Source organism: Rattus norvegicus, chromosome 18, assembly GCF_036323735.1.
Source record: "Rattus norvegicus strain BN/NHsdMcwi chromosome 18, GRCr8, whole genome shotgun sequence".
Lineage (NCBI taxonomy): Eukaryota > Metazoa > Chordata > Mammalia > Rodentia > Muridae > Rattus > Rattus norvegicus.
Window position 1 is genome coordinate 23,515,604 of NC_086036.1, and position 17,697 is coordinate 23,533,300.

The 17,697-nt window shown below is 43.6% G+C and overlaps 2 protein-coding genes across 6 annotated transcripts in view; one reads left to right on the forward strand and one right to left on the reverse strand.

Moving 5' to 3' along the window:
* Slc25a46 (solute carrier family 25, member 46) overlaps positions 1–3,996 on the reverse strand; it is a 29,178-nt gene extending 25,182 nt beyond the window's left edge. Inside the window, exons 1-2 of one of the 2 annotated variants that reach the window (XM_063277255.1) lie at positions 3,688–3,996; positions 876–918 (exon numbers count right to left, since the gene is read on the reverse strand). In XM_063277255.1, coding sequence (XP_063133325.1) covers positions 876–918; positions 3,688–3,754 — 110 coding nt within the window. In that variant the 5' untranslated portion in view covers positions 3,755–3,996. Of the gene's footprint in view, positions 1–875; positions 919–2,785; positions 3,128–3,687 lie in introns of those variants that run through there. The other variant, NM_001100515.1, reaches the window with a different exon arrangement.
* Positions 3,170–17,697, forward strand: part of Sap130 (Sin3A associated protein 130) — a 101,068-nt gene continuing 86,540 nt past the window's right edge. For all 4 annotated transcript variants that reach the window (XM_006254605.4, XM_006254606.5, XM_017601086.3 and 1 more), the window contains exon 1: positions 3,170–3,308. In XM_006254605.4, coding sequence (XP_006254667.1) covers positions 3,276–3,308 — 33 coding nt within the window. In that variant the 5' untranslated portion in view covers positions 3,170–3,275. The remainder of the gene's footprint in view (positions 3,309–17,697) is intronic.

The window sequence follows — 17,697 nt, forward strand, 5'->3', positions numbered from 1 at the left end:
GGGATTTAGCTTAGTGGTAGAGCGCTTGCCTAGCAAGTGCAAGGCTCTGGGTTCGGTCCCCAGCTCCGAAAAAAAGAAAAAAAAAAAATAGGATTTTTAATGACCATGTTAAATACTACTTTATGCATCAAATATTTCTTTTGAATATGTTCCCTGTAAAATAATTACTGCTACAGGTTTAAGCTCTAAAGTGATATATGCATTCGTATATATTAACATTATATAAAATGGTATAAAGCTTTAACTATAAAGAATTAGGCTAAAAAGATTAGCAGAATAGAAAATATATCTTTGTATCCATGCTGACACTAATATCACTCAGGTTTTAATATGTAAATGAGGTCATTTTATTGGTTAAGATATTTAAAATGATGAAGGTCACTCTGGTATGAAGGATAAACAATGCACAAGTCCAAGATTTATGAAATTTTTATTCATAATACCATAAATAAGACTGATGAATGATATTACCTATAATGACCACTATAAACATATCAAAACAGAAGGAGGAGGTTGAACACCAAATGGTGCCTAAAAACGAAACTCCTGCCTCCACACTGCAAAACCTCCTGGGTACCACTGCAATGTTTAGGGAAATGTTCACCGTGTTATCACCTTGAGAAGAAAGATTACATTCTATTCTATTCCGATAGGCTAATGAAAGTTATTATCATATTCACTACAAAATTACTTTGTGTTTATGCAATGGAATGACTGGTTTCCACCGCTATTTAAAACATCAAGTTATGAATTCTAAATAATGAATTCCTACAAGGTAAGTACATAATCTGTTACTAAAACCTAAAGAAATGTTAATCATTTAATATTATAATTAAAGGAAAAACTCAAAATAAATTTAAAAAGTTTAAGATTACCTTGCAAGTCCAATACCAAATCCAGCAAATCTATTCAACTGTTCTAAAATAAAAGGAATAAGATTACTCATAACCAGCATTATATTAACTGTGATAACCAAGATTTTAGAGTAACATGCTGTTCATTTAAAACTCAGATCTTGATACGGAATAGGGAGTCAGTTTAAATAGTGAACAACTCTGGTTGAGCCTATGGCAAATCCCAAGATATGGACCTCTTAAAGGAACAATAGTACTTTCATTCCAATGGACTGTTGTCACAAGGGCTTGCTATCCGGGATGGTTGTAAGTCGTGACTGTTAACCAATAAAAAAAAAATTTTTTTTGAAAGTTTTATTATTGAAGACAACTATCTTAAAAAGTGCTAAAACTGTGTATGGAGCATATCAAATTAACATTCAGATAAAACCTAAGCATTGCCGATTTTAACTTCTGATTACAATCATTCTAAAATTTCCTGTGGTCATTCTGATTCACTAAGGAATTCACTGCCTATGCTGTACAATTTGCCATCTATTATCACCGAAGGACTACCGTTCCATGTAAAATCTCTCAAAAAACGCTGTGTTATCAATATATATAGGCTGATCTTAAGTTTTAAATAGTTAAGAACAGCTGCTTAACAGACTGTGCTGGGACAGGTATATTACATGCTCCCTTCTACAACATTACTGAAAACTAACAGCTGAAAACTCCTATGTACACGTCAAAATAGAAGTCTTTCTCCGGAATAACGAATCCAAACTCCTAATGGTAATTTAGCCAGTGGAGTAGACACTAAATATCAATATTCTCGAGAAGCCATTCTCTCTCCCGTGTCCTTCCAATGAAGCGATGGTCCATTATGATGTGAATACCCTAAGAATAGGCCATGTAAGCATGCTCTGGGAACAGCTACCTGCCTCACCGTGAAAGACATACAAGCTAGAAAGCTTCATGTTGAAGCGCTTTCTTCTGTGTGTTTACACATACAAATACTAGAGAAATTGTGACCTTTTAGGAAGGCTTAATGCTGTTAATTATGTGAGGCTCTCCTTGTTGGCAAACTTATAGTCACTTGCTTGCTAACAGCTTCCATAAAAACTGAGGAATAAGTACCACGATTATTTATAGAATGCTTAATACTTAATGATACAATCTGTTATTCCCAGAAAAGAGTCAGGTATTTGCATTTTAAGAAAACAGATCTTAAACATACATAGTTTAAACCAAATATGTAGTTGCAACTGAAGCTCTATGACATTCCACAAAGAGTAATTGCTTACAAAGTCAAGTTATATGAGTGTTTCTAACAATTAAGTGGAAGTTTTAGATCAGGAGAAGGAAAAACTTCACAGAGCCGTGGATTTGGAACTAGAATCAGAACTCCCATGGTTAAAAAGGGTACGTGAAGGAGATTAATTATCCTACTGTGCATGTTTACATTATTTCGTTATTCATTTTATTTAGCTCTCATAGAAATAATCAGTCACAAGGCAAGTCTTAAAGAGATGAAAAAAGAGGAACCAGGGTTAAAAATAAATTTATGATTGGCAGAGACAAGCTTCAACCCCTATCTGCCTAGACTAAAAGGCGTCTTTCCAAAACACTGAGTCAATTAACTAAATCAAGAAAATCCACCTGCCAAAGTAATTCTGACGACAGTAAATAATCTTTCTTTGCTGCTTCAGGCCACCAGTGGTAACGTTCCTGGGCTCCTAAACTCTCCTACCCATGCATCCTAGGCTACGGAGAAGTCACCCAGTGCGGTGATTCCCCGAGCACAAATCGCGTGCGGAGGAGGCTCCCTTCAGGGCAGAGGACGAAAGGAGGGCAGAGGGTGTGGTTGCGTGTGCAAGAACCAAGGCGGGCCTTGCGCGCGCTTCCGGACTCCGCGGGCCCACCCGCCCGGCCTGGCCCGGCACCCTCACCGCTGCTCCGTCCCGGCCGCGGGCCGTCGCCGCCGCCGGGAAAGGGCTCCTCCGCGGGGCCCTCGAGCGTCGGGGGCGCGGACGGCACACCGTACGAAGGGCTTTTCTCGCCCCAGTGCAGGTTGCGGCTGCCCGGGATGTCCGGGGGTGTTGTCACCCAGTGGCCCAGTTCCGTCCCTGAACCGAAGGAGCGCGCATGGAAGGGGCCGCCGAAAGCCGGATCGTCCCGCACGCCTCCCCGGTAGCCCAAGCCGTCGAAGCCCTCAGGGCGCCGCGGATGCATCTCGAACGGGCGGACGAGGACGAGAGAGGCCGGCCCACTGAGCCCAGGCCTCCACCGCGTCCCCGCCGCAGCCGCTGCACGTCTGGAGACTGACAACCGGAAGTCACTGCTAGAACCCGGAAGTCCTAGGCACACGTGACTCCACCTATAGGCGCTTCTTCCCAAATTGGTTGCTAGGGAGACGCGGCTTAGGATGGAAGGGGAAGGATGCTTGCTGGGCCTGGTCCCAGGAGATGCAAGGTATGTCCTCTGCTTGCAGGGATGCTCGGAGCGGTGCAGCAGCCAAAATGACCTCGGCCTGTTGCAACACGCTGAGTCCCCTCACCCAGGTGCTCTCCCTTCCCCAGGGAACCCTGTGTGAGGGCGAGTAGCCTTCAGCCTGGCTTTGTCTCCAGCTGTGTGGGCCACCACAGCAGGCATTAGCAAAGTTCAAATCAAAAACACCCTCATGTGGACTACATACTGCCCTCAACCACACAGGAATCAAATGTTTAACTTTTCTAAGGCAACTCAAAACAGTTTTCTTTTTTCTGATGTATCAACTTGGATAACGGAAATCACAGTGTTGTCCTTGAACACTACCGCCCCGTTACAACTTCTGTTGATTCCCCCCACTACCTGTTTTTATTAATTTCTTGAGGTCTTGAGGCTGGGTGGCTCTGGTCAGATCTGTCTGAGTTTTGCATGGCTTCTTCCCGAGCCTTCTCCCCAACTGAATGCTAGAATGTAAGGACGTTCAGAAGAGAACTCTGACGTGTTCCCTTCAAAAGCCATGAACCTTCGTTTAAAGGGATAATCAACATTTCGGGCAACTTGACATTTCTTGAATTCGGTTATGTTGGCAAAATGTGGGGGATCTCTTGATCTAGTATTTCTTGTGTGCTAATATCAAAGCGCTACTAGACATGGCAATAAAAGAATTTCTTTTCCCGAACTTGGCTCTCGAGCCCAGCAGTTTCTGTATGTTTGATGGTATGTTTTAAGGAGTATGAAGAGACGAAGGGAGAAGGAGTTTTAATACAGAAGTGTTGAACTTCTCAACTTCCCTTCCTTGAAAGTGGAGTAAGAGTGAATTATACCTCAGGAGCTAGACAAGGGGAAAACAAAAACAGAAATCATTACTCTCAAAGTATAGTTGTAATGCACTATACTCTTCCTTGTTTAAAAAAATTGGAAGGGAATAGTTGGTTCTTTTTATGCAGTGAATTAGAAGACTTTCTAACCCAAGGGCAAATTTAGAAGCCATTAGGAATTGGAAGAGATATAATTAATTTAACTGTAAATTTTACACTTGAAAAATTAAAAATAATTGTAGCCAACATGAAAAGATAAATGACAAGCTGGAAAATGGTACTTTAGAATAATTTAGACAATGAAGCAATACTCAATAAAGAGATTTGGCCAGTGAATGACACTAAATCACAATAAATATGATCAAAGGATATGAAGAGACAATCTAAAAAGGAAACAGGTGAATAATCACATACAAGATGTCTTCCAGTAATGAAAATATCTTATAAGAACAGTCACCTTTCATTAGTTAAAGTGGCAACCTTGGCCTGGCATGGTGGCTCAGCGCTTAGGAGGCTGGACAGGATGATTGCCAGGAATTCCCAACCACCCCAGATTACAGGGTAAAACCCAGTCTTAGACGGAAACAAAACATTAAATGTCAGTCTTATACAAAAATGCATATTGTTGTTCCAGATGAGAAAAGGAGTATCTCCCACATAAAGAGTGGTTATAAAAATATAGAATTATTTTAGGGAAAGCAGTGTAGTAATTTTTTGTCTTTTAAGCTCTTAAATTTTAGGAACTAAATAAAACATGTGTTCCCTATAGACATATAGAGCTTATATACGATTCATGTGCTTAGGACATACTTGCCAACAATGAGAAAAGCTACCTAGCTATTGTTAACAAGTCATTGTTAACTTACCAATCATTAAGCGAATCAATACAGATCATCAATTAAAATAAACATATTGATCACCTGTCTTAGGACAGACACTTAGGACAGATGTATGTGATATGGTGAGCATGTTCTTGTATGTAGACATATTTGCACATGCATATAGAAGTCCAGAGTTGTCATTGGCTGTCTTACTCAGTTGATATCATTTTACTTATTGAAGTGTGGCCTCTTGCTAAAACTGGAGCTTGCCAATTGCAGATAGTCTAGCTAGCCATCTTGCCCGAGGAATACCAAGCCTCTGCCTATGGATTGCAGGCAGCCTCCACATCTACCTGGACTTTATTTGAGCCCTGGCAATCCAAACCCTTGTCCTCCCTCTTGCACAGCAAGTGCTTTTATATCATGAGTCACTTCCATGCCCCCTGCTCCAGATACTGTGTTAAGCCACTAAGATACAATGTAAAATAAGCTAGACAAATGTTTAAAGAGACAAACAGCAGACGTTATACACATGCATACACAAAGTGTCAAATAATGGAGCGAATATAAGGTAATGTCAAATGATACTTTTTTTTAAAAAGAGCAGTAATGTAGCCTTTATAAATTAGTTGTTCTAGAAAATCATCCTCTCTGAAGAACTGGCCTTTGACCTGGGGGTTGAATGAAGCAAAGGAGTGAACCAAGTTTAATTATCTGGAAGAAAATTTCCAGGCCAAACAAAGAATGTGGCACCAAGCTAGGTAGCAAAATGAGCAAGGTAAAGCGGTTTTTAAAAAAGAGGAGTGACAGTAAAATAATCAGAGGACATGTTATTATGTTGTAGGCTAGCATTTTATTTCCTTATTTCTGGAAAACATTGATGTGTACTGTAAGGATGAAGGATTTGTCGGGAAATGAAAGAAACAGGGGCTGATGGAACTAGAGCCAGGTCTCACAGGAAAGATGGGTAAAATGGATTACACAGAGGTTTTCTTGAGAGTAGAACGATGTGGCCTTAGTGGTATTTTAGAAAGACAAACCTAGTGTTTGGATGGGGTGGGAGTGAATGCTTTCTGTGTTTAGTTGTCTAGCACAAGCTGCTGTGAAAGTGTACCATTAACTTTATCTACTGTGGCGAAGGCAATATTAGAACATAAAAGATCATAATAAAATGAATACTAACTGGTATTAGAATTTTATGTTAAGTATCTACCATACAATCTCACATTTTAATGATATATTACTCAAAATACAATAAAATGGTAGGCACCAAAATGTTATGGTTATATCTGGGTGTGGGTAAGCAAGATTTTTATCTTTTACTTGCATATTCTAGTTGCTTTAAAAAGCTTGGGCATTTTTCCTAAGAAAACAATTATTTTAGGAAAAGTGAAATTAATACAGCAGACCCAATTATAGACAGTCATGGCAATAAAGTCTTTCTGGATAATAATGTTTGCATAAGGGGTTGGGGATTTGGCTCAGTGGTAGAGCACTTGCGTAGCAAGCGCAAGGCCCTGGGTTCGGTCCCCAGCTCCGAAAAAAAAAAATAATGTTTGCATTATTTAATCAACACACTCTACAGTATTATCAAGGTTATGTTGTCCTATATTTAATCAAAATATTTTAATGATGCTGAGATGACCCATGTTTTATAAATTCAGTACTTTGAGAAGCTCATAACATAGGCCAGAAACATGGATTTTAGAAATTGCCCAATGTACATTATATGAGATTACTAGTAAATTTATTTTTATTAGTTATCCAGTGAAACATGAGAGATCACTCCTATAACTGACCAGCTCAAACAACACTCATTATCACATACTTTCCATAAATAAAGGGTTTTCCAGTGACTCAGATTTCTGATGACCAATGGGGCCATTCCAAGCTTGTCTAGGTTTGGCTGGGACTGGAGAATCCATTCTAAGACATTTTCCTCAGATAGCTGGGAAAAGAATCTCCTATTTCTTGATGATCAACTGATCTCAGTTTCTTACCATATGGATCTCTTCATAGACATCCTTAAATGGCCTTCTACTTTCTTCCAGAGTGAAAGATAACAGGAAGAGGGGTGTGTGTGTGTGTGTGTGTGTGTGTGTGTGTGTGTGTGCGCACATGCGCACGCGCGCACATGCACACGCAAGAGAGAGAGAGAGAGAGAGAGAGAGAGAGAGAGAGAGAGAGAGAGAGAGAGAGAGAGAGAACACATGCTATCTATGGCCTAGCTGGTTGTGCTACATCATCATTTCATACATATGAACAACAAAGTAGACATTATCATGTCTCTACCCATTTACTCTGTCTAATTTCCTCCAAATGACCACAATACACACCCTCCCAAACTTCATGTCCTACCTTTTGGTGTATCTTCTTTATAGTCAGTCACCCAGCAATGCAGCCACTTGTGTCTGCATTCGGGTGCTTGGGGCATAACTGAGGCCCTGGCTGGAAGAATCCAGCCCGCTGAAGCTGCACCTGAAACACCGACAGGATGGCTGGCTCCTGCCATGAGCTGTTTGAACAGTCATTAAGCTTCTTGAGTGTGTGCTGCTTGATGAATAAAATGCAGGCTGCAGGAGTGGTGCGTGGGCGCTTGTTAATGCTCACCTTCTGCTGGCACTTGATTGCTTTGTACTGTGGGTGAGGACCCTTTTGGATCTTTAGATGAAACGGAAACTGTTAGTAAACAGTTTGTGGAGAACATGATTTCAGAATAAAGAATTTGTCTTGTGCCCTCTATCCAGGATTTAAAGTGCACCAAGGTGTCAACGTCTGCAATCCGACATTCTGTATCCTTCACTTTATCTTTTATTTATGCAGATGTGAAGCTAAGTAGCTGTCTCTGTAATTCTCTGTAATGGGTTAAGCCGTTGACGGACTGGAGTTGGCTATTAATAAGCACAGTACTGCACAGACTGCCTGGAGGGTCATAGGTCAGACCTAGCTTCTAAAGGTTGGTGTTCAGAGTGTTTAGCAACGTTTGTCCCATTTCCCCTGACTAGTGACAGTGATTTTGTTTTTGGAAAGACTTTAGATTACTGTTGAGTGTAAATTTCAGTTTACCAAGATCAGTATACTTTGGTTTTCTTTGTTTCTTTTCTTCCTTCCTTCCTTCCTCCCTCCCTTTCTTTCTTCCTCCCTTCCTTCCTTCCTTTCTTTCTTTCTTTCTTTCTTTCTTTCTTTCTTTCTTTCTTTCTTTCTTTCTTTCTTTCTTTCTTTCCAATCAAGACAAAATGCCTGAAAGTCCCAGGCAGTGTCTGAAGAGTGGTCTAATGAGTGCCCATTCTGTCTTCTGGTCTCTGAAGTCCGTAGTGGCAGATCCCCTCACTCACCTACTGATTCTCTCTGCCTGTGTAACAGTCTCCTCTCAAGATTCACTCCTAACCTGGGCGTGATAACATAAGCTCGTGTCCCAAGCACTGGGAAGCTTAAGCAAAAACCACTGTAAGATTTTGTCTAGCCTGAGCCAAACAGCAAGTCCCAATTCAAGCTTTGATTTAAAGGATATCAGAGTAGGTCTAAGTTTTATGTTGGAATTCTTTGAGGTTCTTGCTTACCTATATTAATAATAAAAGATATTATTGAAAATTGAAAGTTTTCAGATATAATTTCCTCACATATCCTCTCAGTCCCTTTCTCTCCTCCTCACCTAATTTCTGCTGTACATATTATTTATTATTATTAATTGTTATTTTGTAATAAATATTTTGTAAAAATTTTTGTAAGAATATTTTATAAAAATACTTTAATTGTGTGTCTGTGTGTAGATACATTCATGTGAGCGCAGGTGACTGCAAAGGGCAGAGCTGGAGTTGGATCCCCTGGAATTGGAGTTACAGGGTTATGGTCTGCCTAATGTAGGTGCTGGGAGTCAAACTCAGTTTCTCTGGAAGAACAGTGTTTGATCTTAAATGCTGAGCCATCTCTCTAGAACTGCCAGCAGTAAAAGCAATTTAGGCTTTTCCCTGACTACCTTACAAATAAATGAAACTCAGACTATGGTTATTTCATTTGGCTTTGATAATTACTGGGGAGGAACCCCTAATCTACTCTTCTAACTGCAGATCTGGCTGCCTCCCCAGCTGTGTACCCCAGATACTTGCTGTTTCTACTGGCCATGCACTCTTTATCCATCTCCCCTCATGGCGGCTTCCTCTCCTTTTTTTCTCCTTCCAGGGGTCTCTCCTCCAACCAGGTCACTCCAAACTCACCTACCTCTAATCCCTCCAGTAATTGGCTGTAGCCAATTTTATTTAATCGATAGTTTTATATCAAGGAATAAGGTTTGCAAAACAAGAGCTTGTGAACGTGAGAAGTCACTTATAGACCTAGACCTTTGGGTGTAGAATTTAGCATTAACATACACAGCATAAACCAAACCTCAACAGCTGCTCACTAATCATAGAGAGTCCGGAGGGACACAAGGCAGCAGTAAAAATCAAACAGGATCTGGATATGTCTCTAGAGGACATGTTCTTTCTTGAGGTCACTGAGAGACAAGACACTTTTTTAGAGGTGGGAGAGATTAGTTCATGTTAGAACCACGTGTTGCTTTTGTAGAAGACCCAGGTTTGATTCTGAGCACTCACACCTGCTTGCTCACAACTAACACCTCTAACTAAGAGGCCGTGAGTCCCCTGGCCTCTGAGGGCACCGCTATCCATGTGGTACACGACATACACTGAGCCATGGACACGTAGACAAAAATAAAATAAGGAAATCTTCAGGTAACCAGAATGTGATAGAAGAGAAAAGTTATAGATAAAAAATGGTGTTGTTGGAGCGTCCTACTCAGCAGGTATATCGGAGTGGTGGCTCAGTGAAGTGTCAGAATCTCATTCTTTGGCTCCCACGCTAGCAGAGGTGGTGTTTGCCGTGGACTTTGATGTTTGACTTGGTGATCCTGTGTGTGGAGAATGGGAGAAGCTTTCTGCCTTACAGTCAACCAGAGGGTGATCCCACCGAGAAAAGGCAGGAACCTTGCCCATCTGAGCTTCTAGGTCAGGCAGAGAAAGCATTTGAAGTTTGGTGAGGCTGCCCCTCTGCTATACACACAGAAGAGAGCTAAACTCCTTTGGGTAGGAACAGGGCAACTGCACAAGCCAAAATCTGCGCCCTGCTTTAGTGAGAAGCTAGTGACCATTTGATGCTGTCCCTGCTTGTTCTGGTGTGGAGAGAGCAGGCTGCCTGCCATATGTGTGTACTGCTACTGTTTGTAGAGAATCACATCCTGTAAGCAAAGCTCAGGACCATAATTGAGTAACACATACGCTGGAGGCATGTGGCCATCTTGACGCAATGCCATCTCAAACATTTATTGTCTGACTGGCAAATTATTTAATTTCTTTGCATCTGCTTTTTGTCATCTATAAAAATGGGGATAATGGCTAATGTCCCAGCCTCACTGAGGCTGCACCAGGCTTGGCTTTGCTGCAGCGGCTGCAGCTGCTGCTGTTGCTGCTGACGTGGGATAGCTTTTGGCTGAGTTACGCTCAGGTTAGTACTTGGGAGAGTTTTCAGGTACCCGGTGACTATGTAGTCTGTGTTTATCATGTTTCTATTGTGTGCACAGAGACAACATGTTATAAATGTTTGTAACAGGTGCATGTGATTTGTGTGTACACGCTTATAACCATGTCAGGTGAGTGAATACCCAGGCTAAGTAGGGTTTGTCTGTAGCTAGTAGCAGGTGTTATAAATGTGTTTCAGGAACATGTAGCACTCACATACATGTGTATGTTCACAAACATGTTCATATACATGTGTATATGTTGAAGATAGGTGCTACACTTTGGAGTTTGGAGTGGAGTCTGGACTTTTACACGGGGGAGCAGGTAGAGTGTGTCCCACAGTCACGTGGCAGGATGTGGGTGTGCAGGGGCTGTTTTGGTAGCAGATGATGCTCATCTCTCTCCCCAGTTCTGTGTTCAGCAGCGTCTGGTTGGTAGGTTGGCATTGGTCCTGATGGCATTATATGATGTAAAAGTCGAGGCTCACCTCTCTTCCCTGGGGATATCTTAATATTTACTGGCATGTGTGTGTGCATCTTTTGTGAAGAACATTCAGGCAGTAATGACTTGAAATGTATTGGAGGTCTCTGTGAATTGTTATTGGAATATTGTTATTAGGATATTGATCCTGGTCATTCAGTGCTCTTTAAGGTCAAAGAGTTCTCTTCAGTGTTGACTTGGGGCTCTTCTTAATGGTGATAGATTGAGAGATGTCTATATCTTAAGTACTATCTGAGGTGCTCCTTCAATCTCTGTGTGCTTGTGGGATATGAGTGTCAAATGGCTCATGTGGTAGGCAGATGGCTGTGAAATTTATAGCTTTCATGATACATTGTCTGTTTGATGGGAAACAGTCACAAAACGGTGTCCTTTAACAGGGATTTGAATGAACTAAGTCCTCCTCTATGTCAGTCCTCTTTGAAAATCATCTGAGTAGCCAGAGTCCTCCTCACTCCTCTGTAGCAGACCTGTTTCCTAGAGTGTAACCTTTAGACCTGTATTCCCAGTGATATCTGCCTCCTTCTTGTTGGGTGACTATCGCAGATTATCTGAAAGCCATCTGAGCCTTTTATTTTTGAACCAGCATGTCTCCAAGGAACCTGAAATTTCAAAAGCTAGATACAACCTCTGAGAGCCCCTTATCCTGAGATAAGGACTGGCTTTGTGTTGGGGAAGTCATATTTTCACTGGTCGTGCTTAAAAGAAATGTTCTCATCTCTGCTGTCTCAGAGCACCTTTATTTCTGGGTAGATCCACTCGTCTTGTGGTTCCCTGATCTGTATTCCAAGTTTCTTTATTTTCTCTATTTTAGAGAATCATTGACCCTAGAAGGGTGTCGTATCTCAGAGTTACCCTCAGCTTACCTTGTAATGCTTCCCTCACATATTTTGTCTAGTACTGTGATGCTATATGTCTCTTTATGTTGAGTGCCCTTCTGAAGCATAACTAGTCCTAGCAGGAGGACATACAGAGGTCACTTGGTGGGCTATGACTCCCATATCTCCTAAAGAGTCACGTGAAGACATAATTTTTTAAATTCCTCTTTGTATTATGTGTGTGTGTGCATCTTCTTTGTGTGATTACAGTTGCATGCTAGACATCTGCAGATATCAGTCTTCAATCCGACATTATTTGAGGCTGGATCCTGGTGATTTTCCACTATCTGTCTCAGAAAGGGATTCATCTATCTTCACCTCTGTGGGTCCATGGAGATGCTGGGATTACAAATATGTCTGTTCCTGTCTTTGCTGTTGGCTCTGTGTCCCAATTTTCTTCACTTTTCTCTATTCCAGAGACTTGTTGATCCTGGAAGGGTGCTGTATCTTGGGTGGCTTCGTACTGCCTCCTGCCTCTCTGCCCCCTGACTCATATTTTCTAAGTCTAGCACTTTGGTGATAGGGTTTTCTGTTGGTCTGAACTCAGTCCATCTTGTTTCTGAGGCGAGTGCTTTCCTCCCAGTGCCAGCCCCTAGCCTGTGTGTAGGGCTATGTCCCCATCTAGTGGCCCTGTTAGAAGAGTTAATACTGGGCTTATATTGGGGTTAAGAGTCACATTAGGGCTTGGGGTTACAGGGTCAGAGTTAGGGGGTTAGGGTTAGAGGTTAGGGTTAGGGTTAGAAGGTTAGTGTTAGAGGGCTACTGTTCTAGGGTTAGGGTTAGACCTGGAGGGTCAGGGTTAGAAGTTAGACTGAGTTAGACTTAGGGTTAGTGTTAGAGGTTTGTGGTAGGGTTAGCGCAAGGGTTAGGTTTAGTACTGGAGGTAGAATGTTAGGGTTAGACTTTGAGAGGTAGTAGTGTTAGATATGGCATTAGGGATTGATTAGAAGTTTAGAGATGGGGTTAGAATTAGACAGATTAGGGTTTGACTAAGCATTAAAGTTTGGGTTAAATGGTTAGTTGCTGAGATTAGAGTTATAGTGTTAGGGTTAAGGTTAGATGGTTAGAGTTTGGGTTAGATGGCTGGAGTGTTGAGGTTAGAGTTATAAGGTTAAAGTTAAAGTTAGAGGATTAGTCTTAGTAGGTTAGGGTTGGGAATAGGGGTTAGGGGCTAGGGTCTTGGTTAGGGGACTAAGGTTAGGGTTAGAGGTAAAAGGTTAGGGGATTAAGGTTAGGGTGAGGTTTAGCAATAAATTGAGTTAGAATTAGGGGATTAGCCTTAGATGGAGTGTTAGGTCTAAGAAAGAAGAAAGCAAGTTGGGGTAAAGAAGGAGAGAGAGGGAATGCAAAGTTGTACAACCACTTTAGAAATCATTTTGGCAGTTTCTCAGAAAACTGGGAATAGTTCTACCTCAAGACCCAGCTATACCATCCCTGGGCATATATCCAACAGATGCTCCAACATCTCACAAAGACTATGTTCATAGCAGCTTTATTCATAATACCCAGAAACCGGAAACAACCTAGATGTCCCTCAACTGAAAAATGGATAAAGAAAATGTGTTACATCTATACAATGGAATACTACTCAGCTATTAAAAGCCAAGACATCTCCGGTTTGCTGCTGCATCTGCAGCCTTGAGTATGCTCAGGCTACAGAAGAGGTTTGCCTCTAGTGTCCTCTGCTGTGGTAAAAAGAAGATCTGGTTGGACTCCAATAAGACCAACAAAATCGCCAATGCCAACTCCCGTCAGCAGATCAGGAACTTGATCAAAGATGGGCTGATCATTCGTAAGCCTGTGATGGTCATTCCCAGGCTCACTGCCAGAAAAACACCTTGGTTCGACGGGAGGGCAGGCATATGGGCATAGAGAAGAGAAAGGGCGGGTTGGGGATTTAGCTCAGTGGTAGAGCGCTTGCCTAACAAGCACAAGGCCCTGGGTTCGGTCCCCAGCTCCGGAAAAAAAAAAAAAAAGAAGAAGAAGAAGAGGAAGGGCACTGCCAACGCTCGGATGCCCGAGAAGGTGACCTGGATGAGAAGATGAGAATCCTGCACCAGCTTCTCAGGAGATACCGGGAATCGAAGAAGATTGATTGCCATATGTATCACAGCCTGTCCCTGAAGGTCAAAGGGAATGTATTCAAATCAAGCGGATTCTCATGGAGCAGATCCACAAACTGAAGGCAGACAAGGTCCACAGAAGCTACTGGCTGACCAGGCTGAGGAGCGCCTCCAGGCCAAGAAGGAGGAGATCATCAAGACTCTGTCCAAGGAGGAAGAGACCAAGAAATAAAACTTCCCTCATGTCTGTGCATAGTGGCCTGGCTGTGGCCTCCCATGGATCAGGCATTAAAATAAAACAAGCCTTTGTCCACTGGGGGGAAAAAACGGCATCATGAAGTATGAAGGCAAATGGATGGAACTTGAGAATATCACCCTGAGTGAGGTAACCCAGTTTCAAAAGGACATGCCTGGTGTGCACTCACTTATAGGTGGATATTAGCCATAAAATACAGGCGCCATGTTACGCTCCACAGACCCAAAGAAACTAAACAAGAGGGAATGCCCAAATGAGGAAACTTGAATCTCACTTAGAAGGGGGAGTAAAATGACTATAAGAGACAGATGGGACTAGGAACTAGGAAATAGGAGAATGGGGAGGGGAATGGGGAGTGTTCAGGATCAGGTATGGGGAAGGACAAGAGAGATGGCTAGATGGCCATGAAAACGAATGGAAATCTGCAACTGACAGGGGTGAGGAGGTGGGGGGCATCTCCAGGATGAGACAGAGACCTGGGATTAGGCAGGTGCCCAAGAATCAATGGGGGTGACCTTAGCTGTGATGTACTACACTGGGGATGTGGAACCTGAAGAGGTCACCTACTGAAGCCAGGCAGGAGCCCCAGTGGAGCAATAAGAGACACCAAGGAATCCACAAAACCTTCAAACCAAAATGTAAACTCTCTACAAGAAATGGAGGCAGAGCAGAGACTGAGGGAATAGCCAACCAACAACTGGCCCAACCTGAGACTTAACACTATTAATGATCCTGCTATGCTGCAGACAGGAGCATGCTGTCCTCTGAGAGGCTCCAGCCGTCAGCTGGCTCAGACACATGCAGACACCCAAAGCCGAACAGTGGATGGAGCTCAAGGAAGAAGAGGCAGGATTACAGCCACTAAGGGACAGGAACTCCACAGGAAGACCTAACAGTCAACTAGCCTGGACCCTTGGGGCTCTCAGAGTCTGAACCATCAACCTAAGAACATACAGGGGCTGGACATGTAGCAGATGTGCGGCTTGACCTTCATGTGGGTCCTGAACAACTGGAACAGAGTGGGGACTATCCCCAAAGCTGTTGCCCGTATATGGGATATGTTCTCCTAGCTGGGCTGCCTTGTCTGGCCTCAGTGGGAGAAGAAGTGCCTACCCTGGAAGAAACTTGAAGTGCCAGGATGAAGGGATACCAGGGGAGCCCCCACCCACTCAGAGGAGAAGAGAGAGGGGAGGGGAGTGAATTGTGGGAGGGGTGACAGGGGAGCAGTGAGTGCAATGTACAGGGAATAAGTAAAAAATACAATTAAAGGAGAGAAGATCTGAGAAAGTGATGCCAGGAGAAGACAGCAGAGAAAGGGAAAAGGAAGACAGAGGAGATAGACACAACAGAGAGTAGAGACAGTGGATTGGAGAGAATGACCATGGGAGGAAGGGAGGGAGGGAGGGAGGGAGGGAGGGAGGGAGAGAGAGAGAGAGAGAGAGAGAGAGAGAGAGAGAGAGAGAGAGAGAATACAAGGGGAGAGAGAGGGAGGGAGATAGAGAGGGGAGAGCAATGGGAGGGAAAGGGAAAAGAGTGGAGAGTGGACAGGAGGAGAGGGGGCACAGATAGAAAAGTGTGAGGGGTTTGTGTGAGAAGAGAGAGGGCAGAGAGAAGGGAGCAGGACATGGGTGAAAGGGTGAAAGAGAATACGAACAGGAGGTAGAGAGAAGAGAGACAGAGGAGTGATGTGGGAGGAGAGAAAGAGGAGAGCAGGGAGAGGGAACACTTAGAGGAGAGCATGGAGAGAGGAGTGGTATGAGAGAAGAAAGAGGAGGTGCAATAAATGACAGGAGAGAGGGGTAGGAGACATGGGTGGATGGAGAGAGAGAGAGAGAGAGAGAGAGAGAGAGAGGGAGAACATAGAGAGGGGTGAGTCTGATGCCAAAGAGTCTGGAGAGAAGAGGGGAGAAAGCATAAGAAGAGAGAGAGGAGACATGAGGAAGAGAGGAGGGAGAGAGAGTTTGGGGAGAGACTGAGCAGTGAGAAAGGAAAGTGGAAAGAGGGAGAGAGGAAAAGATCACAGAGAGTGGGGGGAGAGAGGAGAGAAAGGAGAGCAGAGTAAGAGAACAGATAAGAGAGAGAGTGGAGAAACTGGGACAGATGAGAGGTTGGAGGAAGAGAGAGGTTGGGTAGAGTGAGGAGTAGGAGGGAGCGCTATAGGAATGAGAGGCAATAGAGAGCGGGAGAACGGGGGAGAGTGTGGGAGAGAGGGGCCTGGGGAAGAGACAGGAGAGAAAGGTGAGAGGGGGAGTAGGAGAGGTAAGAAGACAGGGAGAATGCAGAAAGTGAAACGAGAGAGGAATAGGAAAAAGTGAGAGAGATGGGGAAGGAGAGAGGAGATGGTGAAAGAGAGGTGAGTAAGACAGAAGAGAGGAAGGTAAGGCAGAGGCAGGAGAGGAGTGTGCAGAGATAGAGTCCACAGAGAGGAAAGGGGAGGGGAAAGGGTGGAGATGGTGGGGAGAGCAGGGAGAAAGGAGATAGAGTGTGTGCGAGACAAGATAAAAGAGGAAAGAGAATTGGAACGAGCAGAGTGAGGGTTTGCACAGTGAGAGGGAGAGGAGAGAGGCATGCAAGAGTGAGAGAGGTAAAGGGGGCAGGGGAGGAAGAGTGTGAGAGAGAGCAGAGAGTTCTGGGTGGGAAGGAGAGCAGGGAGGGGAGAGAGTGAGGATAGAATGGTAGATAGGGAAAAGAGAGAGAGCCAAGAAGCAGATTGTAGAGAACAAGGTAGAAGTGAGTGAGGGAAGGGAAGGGATGATAGAGGGGTGAGAGTAAGAACAGAGAACAGGAGAGAGAGAGAGAGAGAGAGAGAGAGAGAGAGGAGCTAGAACAGAGCAGGAGCAGAGAGCAAGAGCGGGAGAGGGAGAGAGAGAGTAGAAATAGGAGGGGAGAGGGAGAGGTGGAGAGAGGTAGATCAGAGAGTAGAAAAAGGAGAGGAATGAGAGGAGAGTGGGGGGAGAGATGTAAGGAGTCAGCAGAGGGGGGAGAGAGAATACAGAGAGAGGGAGGGAGATGGGAAAGAAAGAGGAGAAAGGAGAGGGGAGAGAATCAAGAGAGATGAGTAAGAGCTGAGAGAGAAGAGGAAAAATAGAGGAGAGAGAATAAAGAGAGAAGACAAATAGAAGAGAGAAAAAGAGAAAAGAAAGACTAGAGGGGAGTGAGAGGAGATAGCGGAAAAGAGATGGGAGAGCAGGTATAAGGAGCAGGGAGAGAGGAGAAAGAGGGGAGGTAATGGAGAGGGAGGAGAGAGAGGAGGTAAAATGGAGAGCATGTGCGAGAAAGAAGGAAAAGGGAGAGATTTGAGAGCAGAGAGAAAGAGAAGAGAGGGGGAGGAGACTAGAGTCTAGTGGGGACACATGAGAGAGGAGAATGAACAGAAGGACATTGTGGAAAGGGGAGAGAAAACAGAAAAGGGGGAGAAAACAAAGGAACAGGGAGAAAGAGGAGAGCGACTGACTGAGAAGAGGTAGCAAAGAAAGAGAGTTAAGAGAGAAACAGGACAGAGCAAAAAAGGAAAAGAGAAAACATGG